Raw genomic sequence first — 24,709 nt, 5'->3', positions numbered from 1 at the left:
GAATACTGTGTGAGCAACCTATGAAAATATAAATATATACATATATGAATACTGTGTGAGCAACCTATGAAAATATAAATATATAAATATATGAATACTGTGTGAGCAACCTATGAAAATATAATTATAAATACATGAATACTGTGTGAGCAACCTATGAAAATATAACTATATAAATAAATGAATACTGTGTGAGCAACCTATGAAAATATAAATATATAAATAAATGAATACTGTGTGAGCAACCTATGAAAATATAAATATATACATATATGAGTACTGTGTGAGCAACCTATGAAAATATAAACATATAAATATATGAATACTGTGTGAGCAACCTATGAAAATATAACTATATAAATAAATGAATACTGTGTGAGCAACCTATGAAAATATAAATATATAAATAAATGAATACTGTGTTAGCAACCTATGAGAATATAAATATATAAATAAATGAATACTGTGTGAGCAACCTATGAAAATATAAATATATAAATAAATGAATACTGTGTGAGCAACCTATGAAAATATAAACATATAAATATATGAATACTGTGTGAGCAACCTATGAAAATATAAATATATAAATAAATGAATGCTGTGTGAGCAACCTATGAAAATATAAATATATAAATAAATGAATACTGTGTGAGCAACCTATGAAAATATAACTATATAAATAAATGAATACTGTGTGAGCAACCTATGAAAATATAAATATATAAATAAATGAATACTGTGTGAGAAACCTATGAAAATATAACTATATAAATAAATGAATACTGTGTGAGCAACCTATGAAAATATAAATATAGAAATAAATGAATACTATGTTAGCAACCTATGAGAATATAAATATATAAATAAATGAATACTGTGTGAGCAACCTATGAAAATATAAATATATAAATAAATGAATACTGTGTGAGCAACCTATGAAAATATAAATATATGAATACTGTGTGAGCAACCTATGAAAATATAAATATATACATATAGGAATACTGTGTGAGCAACCTATGAAAATATAAATATATAAATACATGAATACTGTGTGAGCAACCTATGAAAATATAAATATATAAATAAATGAATACTGTGTGAGCAACCTATGAAAATATAACTATATAAATAAATGAATACTGTGTGAGCAACCTATGAAAATATAAATATATAAATATATGAATACTGTGTGAGCAACCTATGAAAATATAAATATATACATATAGGAATACTGTGTGAGCAACCTATGAAAATATAAATATATAAATACATGAATACTGTGTGAGCAACCTATGAAAATATAAATATATACATATAGGAATACTGTGTGAGCAACCTATGAAAATATAAATATATAAATACATGAATACTGTGTGAGCAACCTATGAAAATATAAATATATAAATAAATGAATACTGTGTGAGCAACCTATGAAAATATAACTATATAAATAAATGAATACTGTGTGAGCAACCTATGAAAATATAAATATATAAATATATGAATACTGTGTGAGCAACCTATGAAAATATAAAGATATACATATATGAATACTGTGTGAGCAACCTATGAAAATATAAAGATATAAATATATGAATACTGTGTGAGCAACCTATGAAAATATAAATATATACATATATGAATACTGTGTGAGTAACCTATGAAAATATAAATATATAAATAAATGAATACTGTGTGAGCAACCTATGAAAATATAACTATATAAATAAATGAATACTTTGTGAGCAACCTATGAAAATATAAATATATAAATAAATGAATACTGTGTGAGCAACCTATGAAAATATAAATATATAAATAAATGAATACAGTGTGAGCAACCTATGAAAATATAAATATATATATGAATACTGTGTGAGCAACCTATGAAAATATTAATATATAAATAAATGAATGCTGTGTGAGCAACCTATGAAAATATAAATATATAAATAAATGAATACTGTGTGAGCAACCTATGAAAATATAACTATATAAATAAATGAATACTATGTGAGCAACCTATGAAAATATAAATATATAAATAAATGAATACTGTGTGAGAAACCTATGAAAATATAACTATATAAATAAATGAATACTGTGTGAGCAACCTATGAAAATATAAATATAGAAATAAATGAATACTGTGTTAGCAACCTATGAGAATATAAATATATAAATAAATGAATACTGTGTGAGCAACCTATGAAAATATAAATATATAAATAAATGAATACTGTGTGAGCAACCTATGAAAATATAAATATATGAATACTGTGTGAGCAACCTATGAAAATATAAATATATACATATAGGAATACTGTGTGAGCAACCTATGAAAATATAAATATATAAATACATGAATACTGTGTGAGCAACCTATGAAAATATAAATATATAAATAAATGAATACTGTGTGAGCAACCTATGAAAATATAACTATATAAATAAATGAATACTGTGTGAGCAACCTATGAAAATATAAATATATAAATATATGAATACTGTGTGAGCAACCTATGAAAATATAAATATATACATATAGGAATACTGTGTGAGCAACCTATGAAAATATAAATATATAAATACATGAATACTGTGTGAGCAACCTATGAAAATATAAATATATAAATAAATGAATACTGTGTGAGCAACCTATGAAAATATAACTATATAAATAAATGAATACTGTGTGAGCAACCTATGAAAATATAAATATATGAATACTGTGTGAGCAACCTATGAAAATATAAAGATATACATATATGAATACTGTGTGAGCAACCTATGAAAATATAAAGATATAAATATATGAATACTGTGTGAGCAACCTATGAAAATATAAATATATACATATATGAATACTGTGTGAGTAACCTATGAAAATATAAATATATAAATAAATGAATACTGTGTGAGCAACCTATGAAAATATAACTATATAAATAAATGAATACTTTGTGAGCAACCTATGAAAATATAAATATATAAATAAATGAGTACTGTGTGAGCACCTATGAAAATATAAATATATAAATAAATGAATACGGTGTGAGCAACCTATGAAAATATAAATATATAAATGAATACTGTGAGCAACCTATGAAAATATAAATATATAAATATATGAATACTGTGTGAGCAACCTATGAAAATATAAATATATAAATAAATGAATACTGTGTGAGCAACCTATGAAAATATAAATATATAAATAAATGAATACTGTGTGAGCAACCTATGAAAATATGTAAAACAAATTTAATAAGCAAAATATACAATCTGAATTTTCCAACAAGTGCATAAAATAAAGTAATCTGAATAACATTAGGCTCAAAGTATAAAATGGGGTATATTAAAACACCAGAGAAAAGGAACAATCCATGTTTGCAGAAACACTGTATAGTAATAAGATGGAGGATCCAAATATAGTTACCATTTGATTCAGCATCACCCACACTGAATCAAATAGAAAAGAGCGTCTCCATCGGAACGAAAATATCAATGTTTATGAAGCATCAGTTTTGGCCATCGCTATGCAGCATTTGGTCATTATATTGATATAGCCTATTGGGGCGGTGGGACCATGGGGGGATACCGATAGGGTGGCAGCCGATGTGAAAGTGACTGTTAGGAGACATATAGGGCCAAATGTAACAGGGTGAGAGTTTACAGAATGTGAGAGAAAACTTACAGTTTTAATCTCAGCCAATGTAATAAAGTCACAGAACAGAGCAAACTCAGCCAATGTAATACAGTCACAGAACAGAGCAAACTCAGCAAATGTAATACAGTCACAGAACAGAGCAAACTCAGCCAATGTAATACAGTCACAGAACAGAGCAAACTCAGCCAATGTAATACAGTCACAGAACAGAGCAAACTCAGCCAATGTAATACAGTCACAGAACAGAACAAACTCATCCAATGTAATAAAGTCACAGAACAGAGCAAACTCAGCCAATGTAATACAGTCACAGAACATGTCGCATGTTTTTCAGACTCAGAAAACTCTCAAGATTTAAACTCTCATCCAGGTGTTTCCTGTTTTGAAAATACAACTCGATCAATGTATTAGTGTGAAAGTTTTACTGCTAATCTCTCACATTCTCTAAACTCTCACCCTGTTACATTTGGCCCTATATGTCTCCTAACAGTCACTTAAACATCTGCTGCCACCCTATCGGTATCACCCCATGGTCCCACCACCCCAATAGGCTATATCAATATAATGAGCAAATGCAGCATAGGGATGGCCAAAACTGACGCTTCATGAACATTTGATGTTTTCCTTCCGATGGAGATGCTTTTTTTCTATATGATTCAGGGTGGGTTACCATCGGTACTCGCAAGTGCAGTGCCACAGGGATCATATTAGAGCAATTTTGGGGTAAATTTGTGGTGCTGATTCCAAATAGGACATCGGTTTTGCTAGATCGGCTCTAGTTTTTTGGGTACACGGATGTCACCTGACTGCTGTTGGGTGGGCGATCGCTTATATACGGAGGGGGAATATTCTAGAGTGATCGCGGTGTGAACTCCTAGCCGGGCTTTGCACACATTTCTGGTTGCCGCCTGAGGAGGGTGCGAGCAGAAATAATGGAATGTCGTGGTATGTGCACCCAAACGGAACAGCAACTGAATTGCTCCGATGGGTGCAGGGAGCCCAAATAAAACAATTGAATTTTAACCAGAAACACCAAAATAAACTAAACTCGTTCAAATATCCTTGTTGGCTAAACTTTTTGGGGGGGGCATGTGTAATAAATAAAATAAAAAAAATTACGTTCAATTAGATATACTACTCCATGTATTAGGTATCAACAGGTGCATTATTACGTAGTGCACAGAGTATACCGTACACCTGTATCCCTGCACCGAGCTGGATTTAGAATCTACTCACTTTGTCCTAGATGTCAGGAAGAGAGTGCTGGTTTCTGGCACTTATTATGGAGCTGTCCATTAGTAAATGAATTTTGGAGGCAGGTATGGGGAGATATTTTGGTTACGGAACCTTCTCTGCCAGACTTTAGTCCTGTGACTTGTTTGTTCGGGCTGGATTTGGAAGAAACGCACTCCCCAGTACTCTATCGATATGTTATGTGTCTCTCCACAATGGCTAAAGTGATTGTGGCCCGCACATGGTTTACAACTGACTTCCCCGTTCTACATAAGTGGAGAGCGTTGGTGAATGTTGTAATCAGACATGAAAGACATATGTTTAGGTCTCGCAATGCTATGAATACATATCACCCAAAATGGGACAGATGGTGTCACTCAGGATTGGGCAGAGCGAATGAGGCAGAAACTGACGTATAAATATATTGATTGGAGTCGAGTTGTGTCTGGCTGACCTTGGGTTGTAGTGAATTTATAAATGTGTACCCAATATTCTACTATTCAAAGTGTCATACTGATGTTATGTAATAATCTGTTTTTTATTGCTCTCTGGCAATTTGTACATTGCATGTTACGATGTAAAAGTTGTATTTGTAATCATTTATAACCTTTTGTCGACGCAAAATAATCACATATGTCATGTCTGCTTATATAGTGTTTATTTCAATAATTTTCTTCTCTGTTTATTGTAACAATATAATCTATTATAATCTACTCACGACTGTGCTCTAATACAATGATGATGCTATTTTGTTTTTGTTATTGTTTGAATGTTATGTTTATGGAAAACTTTCAATAAAAAACACCTGATTTAAAAAAAAAAAATTACGATCAGTTTCAGGTTCTTATATTCTATAATAACTTCATACCTTACATTATAATAACCCCTATAATAAATGTCATAGGTATAACCCCTATAATACTGACATAGGTATAACCTTTATAATACCTGTCATACCTTACATTGGTTATATATTCCCAATAAGTGTCATACCTTATGTATATATAATAATCCTATTATAACATTCATACCGTACGTAAGTATAATTACCTTATAATACGTGTCATACCTTATGTATATATAATAATCCTATTATAACTGTCATACCATATGTAAGTATAATTACCTTATAATAAGTGTTATACCTTACATAACAATAATAACCCCAAAATACCTGTCATACCTTACATAGGTACAGTATAACAACCCAATAATAACTGTCATTCCTTATGTAGGTATAACAACTTTATAATAACTCATACAGTACCTAGCATAAGTCTAATAACTCCATAATAAGTGTCATACCTACTCAGGTATAATAATAATCTAATAACTGTCATACAGTACCTTACAACACACGTCCCTGTTCGGGACACTTGGGGGCGTGCCCGGCACTTACGGACAGGGCTGCCCCCAAGCGCTGCTATCAGTGTGAATGGATGCTAGGTGCATGAGCCCGGCATCCATTCACCGGCAGTGAATGCTACACCGCAGTTATACCCACCCGCGAGACACTGCGACCCGCGGGTAGGGACGGCATTCGCAGGCTGTTTCAGCGGGGCGCTGCGACGGAGGGCAGGGTGCTTTTTGCCCTTTACAAATAGGGCAGGGTGCCGTGCCCTGCTAAAACAGCCTAGCGGGAACGCTAATCCTATAATAACTGTCATACAGTACTTTACATAGGTATAATAACACTATAATAAGTGTCTTACCTACTCAGGTATAATAATCCTATAATAAGTGTCATACAGTACTTTACATAGGTATAATAACCCTATAATAAGTGTCATACCTACTCAGGTATAATAATTCTATAATAACTGTCATACAGTACTTTACATAGGTATAATAACACTATAATAAGTGTCTTACCTACTCAGGTATAATAATCCTATAATAAGTGTCATACCTACTCAGGTATAATAATCCTATAATAACTGTCATACAGTACCTTACATTGGTATAATAACCCTATAATAAGTGTCATACCTACTCAGGTATAATAATCCTATAATAAGTGTCATACCTACTCAGGTATAATAATCCTATAATAACTGTCATACAGTACCTTACATAGGTATAATATCCCTATAATAAGTGTCATACCTTACATAGGTATAATAATGCTATAATAACTGTCATACAGTACCTTACATAGGTATAATAACACTATAATAAGTGTCTTACCTACTCAGGTATAATAATCCTATAACAACTGTCATACAGTACCTTACATTGGTATAATAACCCTATAATAAGTGTCATACCTACTCAGGTATAATAATCCTATAACAACTGTCATACAGTACCTTACATAGGTATAATAACCCTATAATAAGTGTCATACCTACTCAGGTATAATAATCCTATAATAACTGTCATACAGTACCTTACATAGGTATAATAACACTATAATAAGTGTCATACCTTACATAGGTATAATAATCCTATAACAACTGTCATACAGTACCTTACATAGGTATAATAACCCTATAATAAGTGTCATACCTACTCAGGTATAATAATCCTATAATAACTGTCATACAGTACCTTACATAGGTATAATAATCCTATAATAACTGTCATACAGTACCTTACATTGGTATAATAACCCTATAATAAGTGTTATACCTACTCAGTAATAATAATCCTATAATAACTGTCATACAGTACCTTACATAGGTATAATAACACTATAATAAGTGTCTTACCTACTCGGGTATAATAATCCTATAATAACTGTCATACAGTACCTTACATAGGTATAATAACCGTATTATAACTGTCATATCTTACGTAGGTATAATAACGTTATAATAACTGTCATACAGTACCTTACATAGGTATAATAACCCTATTATAACTGTCATATCTTATGTAGGTATAATAACGTTATAATAACTGTCATACAGTACCTCACATAAGTATAATAATTCTATAATAACTGTCATACCTTACATAAGTATAATAACTGTTTAATAAGTGTAATACCTTACATATGTATAAAAACCCTATAATAACTGTCATACCTCACATAAATATAATAACTCTATAATAAGTGTCATACCTTACATATTGTATGTATAATAACCCTATAATAACTGTCATACCTTACATAAATATAATAACTCTATAATAAGTGTCATACCTTACATACTGTATGTATAATAACCCTATAATAACTGTCATACCTTACATAGGTATAATAATAACTTTATAATAACTGTCATACAGTACCTTATATAGATATAATAACTGTCATATCTTACTTAGGTATAATAACAGTCGTACCTTACATATGTATAATAGCCCTATAATAACTGTCATACCTCACATAAGTATAATAACTCTCTAATAAGTGTAATACCTTACATAAGTATAATAACCAGATAACTGTCATACCTTACATAAGTATAACAACCCTATAATAACAGTCTCACTTTACATAAGTATAATAACCTTATAATAACTGTCATACCTCACATAAGTATAATAACTCTATAATAAGTGTAATACCTTACATATGTATAATAAGTTTATAGTAACTGTCATACCTCACATAAGTATAATAACTCTATAATAAGTGTCATTCCTTAAGTAGATATAGTAACTTTATAATAACTGTCATACCTTATATAGGTATAAAACCCTATAAATAACTGTCATACTTCACATAAGTATAATAAGTGTAATACCTTACATATGTATAATAACCCTATAATAACTGTCATACCTCACATAAGTATAATAACTCTATAATAAATGTAATACCTTACATACATTATGTATAATAACTTTATAGTAACTGTCATACCTAACATAAGTATAATAATAATAATAAGTGAAATACCTTACGTAGGTATAATCTCAAAAAGTAACAATAACTGGAATAACCAATTATCAGTTTAGTGATTCCTTCGTAGGGCACTCTTTTGTATGTAAATTAATAATTATTAACAGGTGGGCTGCGACCTGTTCCGGTGGTGCAATCAGTTCTCTGCAATGCTCTCAGCAGCAGAGACTACCTAACACCACTTATTGAACGGCGTCCCCCATCCCTCCCTGTTTTTTCTATAGGAGCTATCCTCGGTCCCTCTCTCATCCCGGCGTCCACTCATGGAAGACCCTGGACAGCAGAAGGGACCAGGTACTTCTCTCCGTACTTTCTCTCTCTATTATGGATAAATTGAGATTCTGTGATACATCATAAACATCTGTATTTATATATGCAGCTATGAGAAAAAATTATGGTACTTCCATATCTTTGCGGCCCCCTGGTTAGGCTACGTAAGTAGTGTAACCAGGAAATACTATTCGGCTCCTTGCGGGCTCGCTGCGCTCGCCACTCTGCGGGCACGGTGTCTCGCTTTGCTCGCCACATGGATGTATTCCCCCTCCATGCCCACTTGGATGGTAGGGAATGACGTTGGATGGTAGGTAATGACATTGGACACTGGCTCATCTTGTCCAACGTAATTTCCTACCATCCAAGTGGGCATGGAGGGGGAATAAATCCATGTGGCGAGCAAAGCGAGCCACCGTACCCGCAGCGTGGCGAGCGCAGCGAGCCCGCAAGCGGCCGAATAGTATTTCCTGGTTACGCTACTTACGTATCTTCACTATTCAGTGAAGATATGCAAGTAGCGTAACCAGGGGGCCGCAAAGATATGGAAGTACCAAAATGATTTGCTATTTTATTCCCAGCTGTATGATCTCCCAGGAATATGTACAAAGTACAAACCTTTATTTTCATTATCAGGTTATGCTGGTTCACATTGAGTATACACCATTTATGAATGACACCCGTTTTTTTGTGCATTCCTGGAGGATATTAGATCATTTGGACTTATATCCTGCGATAGAATATTTTCGTTAATTGATGATTTGTTTCATATTGCGGGGGAGGATTACTATTCCTAGAGCAGTGGTTCCCAAACTGTGTGCCGCGGCACCCCGGGGTGCCTCAGTACACTTGCAGAGGTGCCTCAGATTGGTGGTCCAGCACAAAATCAAATTCTTTATGGTCAATGTAATGTAAATATGTGCACAAACCTGTCCACCACTATATAACCAAACCTAAGGATGACCGGTCAGCACAATTGACTTCACTACATCTGTACACAGCCGTAATATCCAGGTATTTTCTAACCTAGCAATAGGATCCATTCTTGATGATATACTTGGTTGCAACAATCTACGGTACTATTAGGATATATGAGGAAACATGTACTTAGGGTGGTAGTTAGTAGACACGATACTGTTATGTGCAGTTTACACATGTATTCATGTTATCTAATGACCGAGGGTATATATTAATTATTTATTATTAGGTATCAACAGTTATAATTCATTATTTATTGCTACAATATTTCCCATGTTTAAACCCATTGTGCCTGATCCTGCTATAATATACCCATTAGGAGTTATCATTTTCTATGTATAGAAACTAGATTAGTCACCACATAATTTATATAAATTTTCAATTTAGAGAGGTTATTTTTGAAATGATGTAATTATATGGTATAATTGTATAAGGGAGCTCTACTAGAATTTCCTACAGTAGAGCATATAAATCCCAATTGTTTTATTGGAATAATAATAAAAGATCATTTTTAATGTTAATAATTATTAATTTACATACAAAAGAGTGCCCTACGAAGGAATCACTAAACTGATAATTGGTTATTCCAATTACTGTTACTTTTTGAGTTCTAGATACTCTATTCCAGGGAGCACCTCCATCATATAATTTAAACAATTAATTAACGTATAAATGTATTAAGATATGACAGATATGACATCTATTCCTGGCTATAGCTACGTATTTGTAATATAAAGTGGTTAAGATCCTGTGCGGGATATTCTGTTCTCTTTGGTGTAGGTATAATAACTGTCATGTCTTACATAAGTGTAATAACAATAATAATTGTGATACATTACATAGATATAATAACCTTATAATAACGTTAATACCATAGATAACAAATAATTGTGAGATAAATTTCAAGGGTGGCAGTAATTGGTAACCAGGGGAAAAAAAAGATTTTTGCCATTTTTTCCTGAGTATCATGCAGCCAGGATGAAATTACTGTTAATAAATAATTGGGACGGTCTCTATCAATAGTGCTGACGCAATATCTCCACACCCAGACGTTTCCAGGGTAACATGGGAGAGGTCTCTGTGACATGCACAATTCCGTGTCACATGTGTATTACACATGGAAGTATTTACCTTCGTGCTTAAGAGGATCCTCTGTGTGCTCTGAGTATTCACAAGACCCTTGTGTCTCCAGTTTGTGCTTCTCTCTAGGAGATTGTAGAAGTGACACATGCAGTAATTAGCAGCTTTCTTCACACATAAAGACCCCCTCCTACCCCCACCCATAGCATCCCATCCCACTAAGGTAACAGTTAGATGGGGACTTAGGCCCTCATTCAGAGCCGCTCGCTAGCGGCAGTACGCTCGTTCCGAGCGATGTTCGCACATCTGCGCATGCGTACGGTTTTTAGTACGCATGCGCGAACCAGTTAGTGCGGCCGAAAATCGTTTGTACGCTATATAGCGAGGGCCTGCTATTTTGAGTGACAGAATGAGGCGTATGTGGGTGGTAACAGGGGAAGGTGCTTGAAAACGGGGAGTGGAGATCAGAACGCAGGCGTGCTTAAAGGTCAAAACGGGCGTTTTATGGGTGTGCATAATTAATACAGCAGCATCATTGACCACGTCACTGGGTTATTTTATAGCCCAAACTGCTCGCAAGATTGTGGTAGCAAAAACCAACCACAAGAATAGCGAGCAGTTCATACGCTGGTCGATGTACTCGATTAATCTAATAAATAGCGGACATGACATAGGATGCGAGCGGCCAGGGGGCGTATTTTTTCAAAAAACGACCACAAGTTTTGTTCGCTCATTCAGACCTAGAGGCGTGAACAGACCGCAAAGAGCGAATGGTTGATTTGAATAGCCACCCCTATTTTCTGGACGAGCGAGCGCTAATTGCATCCGGCTCTGAATCAGGCCCATAGTTACCACCTAAGGGTAGGCTTACCATATAACCCTTTATATTTATACCTGGACAAACTACACAGGTTCTGTGACTGATTAAAACCAGGTGACATGCAGACTTGAAGTCAGCCAGCCTGAGAACCTGTGTTATAGGGATAATATGGTAAGCCTGCTGGATAGCCATATTAGGGGAATGTATACACGAGTCTGGCAATCCTTTAAGACATTAGTGGACCCTGGACAAAGGTCCTATTAGTTAGTGTGCCTTTCGCTCCTACAATGCTTTCCTCTGTACACATGGGCCGTGATTTGTAGCTGTATTTTAAGTTCCATGTATAGGAATAATTATATGTAGCATGCGGCTAGGTCTGGCGCCATCGTCATCGGCACGTAAACCTATAACAGGCCTATGTATTATCTATCAGTGACTGCAAAGTAACGAGGTAGACAAAGTACAAAGGTCACCAATGTGCCAGCACGTTCCTGTCACCAAGATGGGGCCATCGGAAATGACATGATGTGTGATGATGACAGTAGGTAAGGGGCCTTATAGAGGCAGTGTCTGTAAGCCTTGTGCCCAGGTATTACTGTGGGTAAGACACTGCGTATATTTGCTATCACCTCTATGGGGAAAAAGCAAAACTAAGTGATGTTTCTTACCAGCAATATCCTGTATCGTGCCTGTCATTTAATCTGCTCCTTGGGGGGCTTGTAAGAGGTGGGTGTCCAGACTTCCCACATGCCGGCTTATCAGTGAGCTGTAGGGTTTGGGTGTTTGTGTAGTATATTCCCTGGCAGGATGCGGAGCCTGGGAGAGTGTGATTATAACCAGCGCTTAATCCTCGCCCAACTCTCCTCTATAGTCCTGATATTTCTCAGATGGCAATAGTGACATGGCACCAGCAAATCGGGGGCAAAGCTGGATGGTGCCAAGGCCAATTTTCTCCTCATTCTATTACTTCCCGAGTGAAATAATAGATAAAGGTTGTAAATAGTAAAGGTTCGGATGTTATGTTACACGGTTCACTTTGAATCACATTACAGTGACTCTAAAATCACATTTTTTAGCCATTTGTACCCGTTTAGGTGTCTTCCGCCTCTGTCTCCTCTAACTATACAATTGTGATGTTTTATTCTGCCTTTAGCCTGTCAGAGATGGCCGGGACGTTATATGTGAGGAACTGTGTTCCTCATATTAGTAGGTGATAGAAAACGTGATGCTGACTGAGGGAAGGGGTACAACAAATATCAGAGTACTCCTGTTTATCACCGTACTTCCTGGAAGGCTTCCAGCAGGCGCAGACTGTGACCAGGGTGACCAGCAGGAAAATGCCCCCTGTGGACAGGATGATGTACAGAGAACTTCTTCCTGTGTGAGAGAATAGAGGATACATTAATAATGACAGGGCAATACCGCTCAAATGCCAGGAAGACGCCATGCATCCCTTTACAGTAATAATGACAGGGCAATGCCGCTAACATGCCTGGAAGACGTCATGCATCCCTTTACAGTAATAATGACAGGGCAATACCGCTAACATGCCTGGAAGACGTCATGCATCCCTTTACGGTAATAATGACAGGGCAATGCCGCTAACATGCCTGGAAGACGCCATGCATCCCTTTACGGTAATAATGACAGGGCAATGCCGCTAACATGCCTGGAAGACGTCATGCATCCCTTTACAGTAATAATGACAGGGCAATGCCGCTAACATGCCTGGAAGACATCATGCATTCCCTTACAGTAATAATGACAGGGCAATGCCGCTAACATGGCTGGAAGACGGCATGCATCCCATTACAGTAATAATGACAGGGCAATGCCGCTAACATGCCTGGAAGACGCCATGCATCCCTTTACAGTAATAATGACAGGGCAATGCCGCTAACATGCCTGGAAGACGTCATGCATCCCTTTACAGTAATAATGACAGGGCAATGCCGCTAACATGCCTGGAAGACGTCATGCATCCCTTTACAGTAATAATGACAGGGCAATGCCGCTAACATGCCTGGAAGACGTCATGCATCCCTTTACAGTAATAATGACAGGGCAATACCGCTAACATGCCTGGAAGACGTCATGCATCCCTTTACAGTAATAATGACAGGGCAATGCCGCTAACATGCCTGGAAGACGTCATGCATCCCTTTACAGTAATAATGACAGGGCAATGCCGCTAACATGGCTGGAAGACGGCATGCATCCCATTACAGTAATAATGACAGGGCAATGCCGATAACATGCCTGGAAGACGTCATGCATCCCTTTACAGTAATAATGACAGGGCAATGCCGCTAACATGCCTGTAAGACGTCATGCATCCCTTTACAGTAATAATGACAGGGCAATGCCGCTAACATGGCTGGAAGACATCATGCATCCCTTTACAGTAATAATGACAGGACAACGCCGCTAACATGGCTGGAAGATGTCATGCATCCCTTTACAGTAATAATGACAGGACAATGCCGCTAACATGGCTGGAAGATGTCATGCATCCCTTTACAGTAATAATGACAGGGCAATGCCGCTAACATGCCTGGAAGATGCCATGCACCCCTTTACAGTAATAATGACAGGGAAATGCCGGTAACATGCCTGGAAGACGTCATGCACCCCTTTAGAGTAATAATGACAGGGCAATGCCGCTAACATGCCTGGAAGACGTCATGAATCCCATTACACTAATAATGACAGGGCAATGCCGCTAACATGCCTGGAAGACGTCATGCATCCCTTTACAGTAATAATGACAGGACAATACCGCTCAAATGCCAGGAAGACGCCATGTATCCCTTTACAGTAATAATGACAGGGCAATGCCGCTAACATGCCCGGAAGACGTCATGCATCCCTTTACAGTAATAATGACAGGCAATGCCGCTAACATGCCTGGAAGACGTCATGCATCCCTTTACAGTAATAATGACAGGGCAATACTGCTCAAATGCCAGGAAGACGCCATGCATCCCTTTACAGTAATAATGACAGGGCAATGCCGCTAACATGCCTGGAAGACGTCATGAATCCCTTTACAGTAATACTGACAGGGCAATACCGCTAACATGCCTGGAAGACGGCATGCATCCCTTTACAGTAATAATGACAGGGCAATGCCGCTAACATGCCTGGAAGACGGCATGCATCCCTTTACAGTAATAATGACAGGGCAATGCCGCTAACATGCCTGGAAGACGTCATGCATCCCTTTACAGTAATAATGACAGGGCAATGCCGCTAACATGCCTGGAAGACGTCATGCATCCCTTTACAGTAATAGACAGGGCAATGCCGCTAACATGCCTAGAAGACGCCATGCATCCCTTTACAGTAATAATGACAGGGCAATGCCGCTAACATGCCTGGAAGACGCCATGCATCCCTTTACAGTAATAATGACAGGGCAATGCCGCTAACATGCCTGGAAGACGTCATGCATCCCATTACAGTAATAATGACAGGGCAATACCGCTAACATGCCTGGAAGACGTCATGCATCCCTTTACAGTAATAGTCAGGGCAATGCCGCTAATATGCCTGGAAGACGCAATGCATCCCTTTACAGTAATAATGACAGGGAAATGCCGATAACATGCCTGGAAAACGTCATGCATCCCTTTACAGTAATAATGACAGGGAAATGCCGCTAACATGCCTGGAAGACGTCATGCACCCCTTTAGAGTAATAATGACAGGGCAATGCCGCTAACATGCCTGGAAGACGTCATGAATCCCATTACACTAATAATGACAGGGCAATGCCGCTAACATGCCTGGAAGACGTCATGCATCCCTTTACAGTAATAATGACAGGACAATACCGCTCAAATGCCAGGAAGACGCCATGTATCCCTTTACAGTAATAATGACAGGGCAATGCCGCTAACATGCCCGGAAGACGTCATGCATCCCTTTACAGTAATAATGACAGGCAATGCCGCTAACATGCCTGGAAGACGTCATGCATCCCTTTACAGTAATAATGACAGGGCAATACTGCTCAAATGCCAGGAAGACGCCATGCATCCCTTTACAGTAATAATGACAGGGCAATGCCGCTAACATGCCTGGAAGACGTCATGAATCCCTTTACAGTAATACTGACAGGGCAATACCGCTAACATGCCTGGAAGACGGCATGCATCCCTTTACAGTAATAATGACAGGGCAATGCCGCTAACATGCCTGGAAGACGGCATGCATCCCTTTACAGTAATAATGACAGGGCAATGCCGCTAACATGCCTGGAAGACGTCATGCATCCCTTTACAGTAATAATGACAGGGCAATGCCGCTAACATGCCTGGAAGACGTCATGCATCCCTTTACAGTAATAGACAGGGCAATGCCGCTAACATGCCTAGAAGACGCCATGCATCCCTTTACAGTAATAATGACAGGGCAATGCCGCTAACATGCCTGGAAGACGCCATGCATCCCTTTACAGTAATAATGACAGGGCAATGCCGCTAACATGCCTGGAAGACGTCATGCATCCCATTACAGTAATAATGACAGGGCAATACCGCTAACATGCCTGGAAGACGTCATGCATCCCTTTACAGTAATAGTCAGGGCAATGCCGCTAATATGCCTGGAAGACGCAATGCATCCCTTTACAGTAATAATGACAGGGAAATGCCGATAACATGCCTGGAAAACGTCATGCATCCCTTTACAGTAATAATGACAGGGAAATGCCGCTAACATGCCTGGAAGACGTCATGCATCCCTTTACAGTAATAATGACAGGGCAATGCCGCTAACATGCCTGGAAGACGCCGTGCATCCCTTTACAGTAATAATGACAAGGCAATGCCGCTAACATGTCTGGAAGACGTCATGCATCCCTTTACAGTAATAATGACAGGGCAATACCGCTAACATGCCTGGAAGACGCCATGCATCCCTTTACAGTAATAATGACAGGGCAATGCCGCTAACATGCCTGGAAGACGTCATGAATCCCTTTACACAGTAATAATGACAGGGCAATGCCGCTAACATGCCTGGAAGACGTCATGCATCCCTTTACAGTAATAATGACAGGGCAATGCCGCTAACATGCCTGGAAGACGCGATGCATCCCTTTACAGTAATAATGACAGGGCAATGCCGCTAACATGCCTGGAAGACGCCATGCATCCCTTTACAGTAATAATGACAGGGCAATGCCGCTAACATGCCTGGAAGACGTCATGCATCCCTTTACAGTAATAATGACAGGGCAATGCCGCTAACATGCCTGGAAGACGTCATGCATCCCTTTACAGTAATAATGACAGGGCAATGCCGCTAACATGCCTGGAAGACGCCATGCATCCCTTTACGGTAATAATGACAGGGCAATGCCGCTAACATGCCTGGAAGACGTCATGCATCCCTTTACAGTAATAATGACAGGGCAATGCCGCTAACATGCCTGGAAGACGTCATGCATCCCTTTACAGTAATAGTCAGGGCAATGCCGCTAACGTGCCTGGAAGACGCCATGCATCCCTTTACAGTAATAATGACAGGGCAATGCCGCTAACATGCCTGGAAGACGTCATGCATCCCTTTACAGTAATAGTCAGGGCAATGCCTCTAACATGGCTGGAAGACGTCATGCATCCCTTTACAGTAATAGTCAGGGCAATGCCGCTAACATGCCTGGAAGACGTCATGCATCCCTTTACAGTAATAATAACAGGGCAATGCCGCTAACATGTCTGGAAGTCGTCATGCATCCCTTTACAGTAATAGTCAGTGCAATGCCGCTAATATGCCTGGAAGACGCCATGCATCCCTTTACAGTAATAATGACAGGGAAATGCCGATAACATGCCTGGAAAACGTCATGCATCCCTTTACAGTAATAATGACAGGGAAATGCCGATAACATGCCTGGAAGACGTCATGCATCCCTTTACAGTAATAATGACAGGGCAATGCCGCAAACATGCCTGGAAGACGCCGTGCATCCCTTTACAGTAATAGTCAGCGCAATGCCGCTAACATGCCTGGAAGACGTCATGCATCCCTTTACAGTAATAATGACAGGGAAATGCCGATAACATGCCTGGAAGACGTCATGCATCCCTTTACAGTAATAATGACAGGGCAATGCCGCTAACATGCCTGGAAGACGCCGTGCATCCCTTTACAATAATAGTCAGGGCAATGCCGCTAACACGCCTGGAAGACGCCATGCATCCCTTTACAGTAATAATGACAGGACAATGTCGCTAACATGCCTGGAAGACGTCATGCATCCCTTTACAGTAATAATGACAGGGCAATGCCGCTAACATACCTGGAAGACGTCATGAATCCCTTTACAGTAATAATGACAGGGCAATGCCGCTAACATGCCTGGAAGACGTCATGCATCCCTTTACAGTAATAATGACAGGGCAATGCCGCTAACATGCCTGGAAGACGCCATGCATCCCTTTACAGTAATAATGACAGGGCAATGCCGCTAACATGCCTGGAAGACGTCATGCATCCCTTTACAGTAATAATGACAGGGCAATGCCGCTAACATGCCTGGAAGACGTCATGCATCCCTTTACAGTAATAATGACAGGGCAATGCCGCTAACATGCCTGGAAGACGCCATGCATCCCTTTACAGTAATAATGACAGGGCAATGCCGCTAACATGCCTGGAAGACGTCATGCATCCCTTTACAGTAATAATGACAGGGCAATGCCGCTAACATGCCTGGAAGACGTCATGCATCCCTTTACAGTAATAGTCAGGGCAATGCCGCTAACATGCCTGGAAGACGCCATGCATCCCTTTACAGTAATAATGACAGGGCAATGCCGCTAACATGCCTGGAAGACGTCATGCATCCCTTTACAGTAATAGTCAGGGCAATGCCGCTAACATGGCTGGAAGACGTCATGCATCCCTTTACAGTAATAGTCAGGGCAATGCCGCTAACATGCCTGGAAAACGTCATGCATCCCTTTACAGTAATAATGACAGGGAAATGCCGATAACATGCCTGGAAGACGTCATGCATCCCTTTACAGTAATAATGACAGGGCAATGCCGCTAACATGCCTGGAAGACGCCGTGCATCCCTTTACAGTAATAGTCAGCGCAATGCTGCTAACATGCCTGGAAGACGTCATGCATCCCTTTACAGTAATAATGACAGGGCAATGCCGCTAACATGTCTGGAAGACGTCATGCATCCCTTTACAGTAATAATGACAGGGCAATTCCGCTAACATGCCTGGAAGACGCCATGCATCCCTTTACAGTAATAATGACAGGGCAATGCCGCTAACATGCCTGGAAGACGTCATGCATCCCTTTACAGTAATAATGACAGGGCAATGCCGCTAACATGCCTGGAAGACGTCATGCATCCCTTTACAGTAATAATGACAGGGCAATGCCGCTAACATGCCTGGAAGACGCGATGCATCCCTTTACAGTAGGGGTGAGCGGGTTCGGATTTCTGAAATCCGAACCCCCCCGAGCCCCCCCGATCCGAGTCCGATCCGAGTCAGGCTCGACTTTTCCCGCCTGACTCGGATCTGAAATCGAGGCAAAACGTCATCTTCCCGCCTTCCGAGTCTCGCGGGTTTTGGATCCTATATAAGGTACACACGTCGGCGCCATTTTCTCACTCGGCTGTGGACAGTGAAGAGGGAGAGTGGGAGTTAGGGCTGTGTAGTGTAGTGTAGTGTAGTGCTGCTGTTGTCCACTACTTCAAAGTCCATAGGGGCTGGCTGTGTTGTGCTGTGCTGCTGTTGTTAATAGGGGCTGTGTCCACTACTTCAAAGTCCATAGGGGCTGGCTGGACTGTGTTGTGCAGTCAGTTCTCCATAGGGGCTGTGTCCACTCCAAAGTCCTGTGCAGTGTCCCAGTCCTAAAGGGGTGCTGAAGTGTTGTCCAGGGGGTGCTCTGTCCATCAGGGGTGCTCCCCCCAAGTGCTAAAAAAATAATATATTTTCTGTGTTTGTGAATTGTGTGCGCAGTAGCCGCACGTGCATCAACAAAGTAGTGCCAAGCGTGCGCCTGTGTCATAAGTAAAGGGCCGGCTGGCTTGACCGTTAAGGGTGCTGTAACCCCACGAAAGTACACTCCAGTCCAAACCAAAAAAAAAAATATTTTCTGTGTTTGTGAATTGTGTGCGCAGTAGCCGCACGTGCATCAACAAAGTAGTGCCAAGCGTGCGCCTGTGTCATAAGTAAAGGGCCGGCTGGCTTGACCGTTAAGGGTGCTGTAACCCCCGAAAGTACACTCCAGTCCAAACCAAAAAAAAAATTATTTTCTGTGTTTGTGAATTGTGTGCGCAGTAGCCGCACGTGCATCAACAAAGTAGTGCCAAGCGTGCGCCTGTGTCATAAGTAAAGGGCCGGCTGGCTTGACCGTTAAGGGTGCTGTAACCCCCGAAAGTACACTCCAGTCCAAACCAAAAAAAAAATTATTTTCTGTGTTTGTGAATTGTGTGCGCAGTAGCCGCATATGCATCAACAAAGTAGTGCCAAGCGTGCGCCTGTGTCATAAGTAAAGGGCCGGCTGGCTTGACCATTAAAGGGTGCTGTAACCCCCAAAGTACACTCCAGTCCAAACCCCCAAAAAAATTATTTTCTGTGTTTGTGAATTGTGTGCGCAGTAGCAGCACGTTCATCAACAAAGTAGTGCCAAGCGTGCGCCTGTGTCATAAGTAAAGGGCCGGCTGGCTTGACCGTTAAGGGTGCTGTAACCCCCGAAAGTACACTCCAGTCCAAACCAAAAAAAAAATTATTTTCTGTGTTTGTGAATTGTGTGCGCAGTAGCCGCATGTGCATCAACAAAGTAGTGCCAAGCGTGCGCCTGTGTCATAAGTAAAGGGCTGGCTGGCTTGACCGTTAAGGGTGCTGTAACCCCCGAAAGTACACTCCAGTCCAAACCAAAAAAAAAATTATTTTCTGTGTTTGTGAATTGTGTGCGCAGTAGCCGCACGTGCATCAACAAAGTAGTGCCAAGCGTGCGCCTGTGTCATAAGTAAAGGGCCGGCTGGCTTGACCGTTAAGGGTGCTGTAACCCCCGAAAGTACACTCCAGTCCAAACCAAAAAAAAAATAATTTTCTGTGTTTGTGAATTGTGTGCGCAGTAGCCGCACGTGCATCAACAAAGTAGTGCCAAGCGTGCGCCTGTGTCATAAGTAAAGGGCCGGCTGGCTTGACCGTTAAGGGTGCTGTAACCCCCGAAAGTACACTCCAGTCCAAACCAAAAAAAAAATTATTTTCTGTGTTTGTGAATTGTGTGCGCAGTAGCCGCATGTGCATCAACAAAGTAGTGCCAAGCGTGCGCCTGTGTCATAAGTAAAGGGCTGGCTGGCTTGACCGTTAAGGGTGCTGTAACCCCCGAAAGTACACTCCAGTCCAAACCAAAAAAAAAATTATTTTCTGTGTTTGTGAATTGTGTGCGCAGTAGCCGCACGTGCATCAACAAAGTAGTGCCAAGCGTGCGCCTGTGTCATAAGTAAAGGGCCGGCTGGCTTGACCGTTAAGGGTGCTGTAACCCCCGAAAGTACACTCCAGTCCAAACCAAAAAAAAAATTATTTTCTGTGTTTGTGAATTGTGTGCGCAGTAGCCGCACGTGCATCAACAAAGTAGTGCCAAGCGTGCACCTGTGTCATAAGTAAAGGGCCGGCTGGCTAGACCGTTAAAGGGTGCTGTATCCCCCGAAAGTACACTCCAGTCCAAACCAAAAAAAAAATTATTTTCTGTGTTTGTGAATTGTGTGCGCAGTAGCCGCACGTGCATCAACAAAGTAGTGCCAAGCGTGCGCCTGTGTCATAAGTAAAGGGCCGGCTGGCTTGACCGTTAAGGGTGCTGTAACCCCCGAAAGTACACTCCAGTCCAAACCAAAAAAAAAATTATTTTCTGTGTTTGTGAATTGTGTGCGCAGTAGCCGCACGTGCATCAACAAAGTAGTGCCAAGCGTGCGCCTGTGTCATAAGTAAAGGGCCGGCTGGCTAGACCGTTAAAGGGTGCTGTATCCCCCGAAAGTACACTCCAGTCCAAACCAAAAAAAAAATTATTTTCTGTGTTTGTGAATTGTGTGCGCAGTAGCCGCACGTGCATCAACAAAGTAGTGCCAAGCGTGCGCCTGTGTCATAAGTAAAGGGCCGGCTGGCTTGACCGTTAAAGGGTTCTGTAACCCCCAAAGTACACTCCAAACCAAAAAAATATATATTTTCTGTGTTTGTGACTTGTGTGCACTGTGGCTGCACGTGCATCAACAAAGGAGCAGCGCCAAGCGTGCGCCTGTGTCCCATAAGTAAAGAGCCGGCTGGCTCATTTCTTAAAGGGTGGTGTAACCCACAAAGTGCACTACTCTCCAGCAAAAATAAAAAAATATTTTCTGTGTTTGTGTGCGCTTTAGCCGCACGTATATATATCAATATAACATAAATGGAGGACCAAACTTTCTCCGATAAAAATAAAATAGGGAAAGATCAAGAACCACTTCCTCCTAGTGCTGTTGCTGCTGCTGGGAGTTGTTCATCATCCCAGAGAGGAAGTAGGAACATCACTACTTTTACTAAACAATTGACCCTCCAACAGTCCCTAGCGATGAGGATGAAGTACGACAGCAGTCATCCTGAAGCAAAACGTATAACTGAGGCCTTGACTGCTATGTTGGTGTTAGACGTGCGTCCGGTATCCGACATTAGTGCAGTGGGATTTAGACAATTGATGGAGGTAGTGTGTCCTCGGTTCCAAATCCCGTCTAGATTCCACCTGCATCCTCAAAGCAGCAGCGACAAGCGTGCGTCTGTCTGTTAAAGGGTGGTGTAACTCTCAAAGTGCTCCAAAAAATAAAAAACTATTTTTTTAATGTGTTTGTGACTTGTGTGCGATGTAGCCGCACTTGCATCTTTAAAGCAGCAGCGACAAGCGTGCGTCTGTCTGTTAAAGGGTGGTGACACCCTCGAAGTGTGCTACACAAACAATAAAAATATTCTTCTTCTTTTTTCTGTCTTTGTGAATTGTGTGGGCTGTAGCCTCACCTGCATCCTTAAAGCAGCAGCGACAAGCGTGCGTCTGTCTGTTAAAGGGTGGTGAACCCTCAAAGTGTGCTACAGAAACAATTAAAATATTGTTCTTTTTTTTTCGGTCTTTGTGAAATGTGTGGGCTGTAGCCGCACCTGCATCCTTAAAGCAGCAGCGACAAGCGTGCATCTGTCTGTTAAAGGGTGGTGTAACTCTCAAAGTGCTCCAAAAAATAAAAAACTATTTTTTTAATGTGCTTGTGACTTGTGTGCGATGTAGCCGCACTTGCATCCTCAAAGCAGCAGCGACAAGCGTGCGTCTGTCTGTTAAAGGGTGGTGACACCCTCAAAGTGTGCTACACAAACAATAAAAATATTCTTCTTTTTTCTGTCTTTGTGAATTGTGTGGGCTGTAGCCGCACCTGCATCCTTAAAGCAGCAGCGACAAGCGTGCGTCTGTCTGTTAAAGGGTGGTGACACCTCAAAGTGTTCTACAGAAACAATTAAAATATTGTTCTTTTTTTTTCGGTCTTTGTGAAATGTGTGGGCTGTAGCCGCACCTGCATCCTTAAAGCAGCAGCGACAAGCGTGCGTCTGTCTGTTAAAGGGTGGTGTAACTCTCAAAGTGCTCCAAAAAATAAAAAACTATTTTTTTAATGTGTTTGTGACTTGTGTGCGATGTAGCCGCACTTGCATCCTCAAAGCAGCAGCGACAAGCGTGCGTCTGTCTGTTAAAGGGTGGTGACACCCTCAAAGTGTGCTACACAAACAATAAAAATATTCTTCTTTTTTCTGTCTTTGTGAATTGTGTGGGCTGTAGCCGCACCTGCATCCTTAAAGCAGCAGCGACAAGCGTGCGTCTGTCTGTTAAAGGGTGGTGACACCCTCAAAGTGTGCTACACAAACAATTAAAATATTCTTCTTCTTTTTTCTGTCTTTGTGAATTGTGTGGGCTGTAGCCGCACTTGCATCCTCAAAGCAGCAGCGACAAGCGTGCGTCTGACTGTTAAAGGGTGGTGTAACCCTCAAAGTGTGCTCCACAAACAATAAAAATATTCTTTTTTTTTTTCTGTCTTTGTGAATTGTGTGGGCTGTAGCCGCACTTGAATCCTCAAAGCAGCAGCGACAAGCGTGCTTCTGTCTGTTAAAGGATTACATCAGTGACAGAATCCAAGTAGGCATGTCAGACAGTCCGTACCTGTACTGGCAGGAAAAAGAAGCAATTTGGAGGTCCCTGTACAAACTGGCTCTATTTTACCTGAGTTGCCCCCCCTCCAGTGTGTACTCCGAAAGAGTGTTTAGTGCAGCCGGGAACCTTGTCAGCGAAAGGCGTAGGAGGTTGCTTCCACAAAATGTGGAGAAGATGATGTTCATAAAATGAATTATCAACTCTTCCAGGGAGACCAGCCTCCAGAACGTACAGAGGGACCTGTGGTTCCTGCAGGGACGAATTAATACTCTGTGAGGATGAGGATGTACACACTGAAGAGGGTGAGGAATCGGTGGATGTGGAGGATGAGGATGACATCTTGCCTCCGTAGAGCCAGTTTGTGCAGGGACAGATAAATTGCCAGCTTGTTTTGTGGGGGCCCAAACGAACCAATCATTTCAGCCACAGTTGTGTGGCAGACCCTGGCGCTGAAATGATTGGTTTGTTAAAGTGTGCATGTCCTGTTTATACAACATAAGGGTGGGTGGGAGGGCCCAAGGACAATTCCATCTTGCACCTCTTTTTTTTCTTTGCATTATGTACAGTTTGGGGCCTAGTTTTTCAATGCCATCCTGTCTGCCAC

General features: G+C 40.3%; 1 protein-coding gene across 1 annotated transcript in view; it reads right to left on the bottom strand.

Annotated features, from left to right (window-relative positions):
* The window catches only part of HEPACAM (hepatic and glial cell adhesion molecule), a 136,690-nt gene that overhangs the window by 55,196 nt on the left and 56,785 nt on the right, over nt 1–24,709 (bottom strand). The window contains exons 4-5 of the mRNA XM_088481851.1: nt 13,194–13,287; nt 11,142–11,215 (exon numbers count right to left, since the gene is read on the bottom strand). Coding sequence (XP_088337977.1) covers nt 11,142–11,215; nt 13,194–13,287 — 168 coding nt within the window. The remainder of the gene's footprint in view (nt 1–11,141; nt 11,216–13,193; nt 13,288–24,709) is intronic.

Source organism: Taudactylus pleione, unplaced genomic scaffold (assembly GCF_031769625.1).
Source record: "Taudactylus pleione unplaced genomic scaffold, aTauple2 ptg000278l, whole genome shotgun sequence".
Taxonomy (NCBI): Eukaryota; Metazoa; Chordata; class Amphibia; order Anura; family Myobatrachidae; genus Taudactylus; species Taudactylus pleione.
The sequence above is the reverse complement of the archived record's forward strand: the minus strand, read 5'-3'. Positions and strand labels throughout refer to the sequence as shown.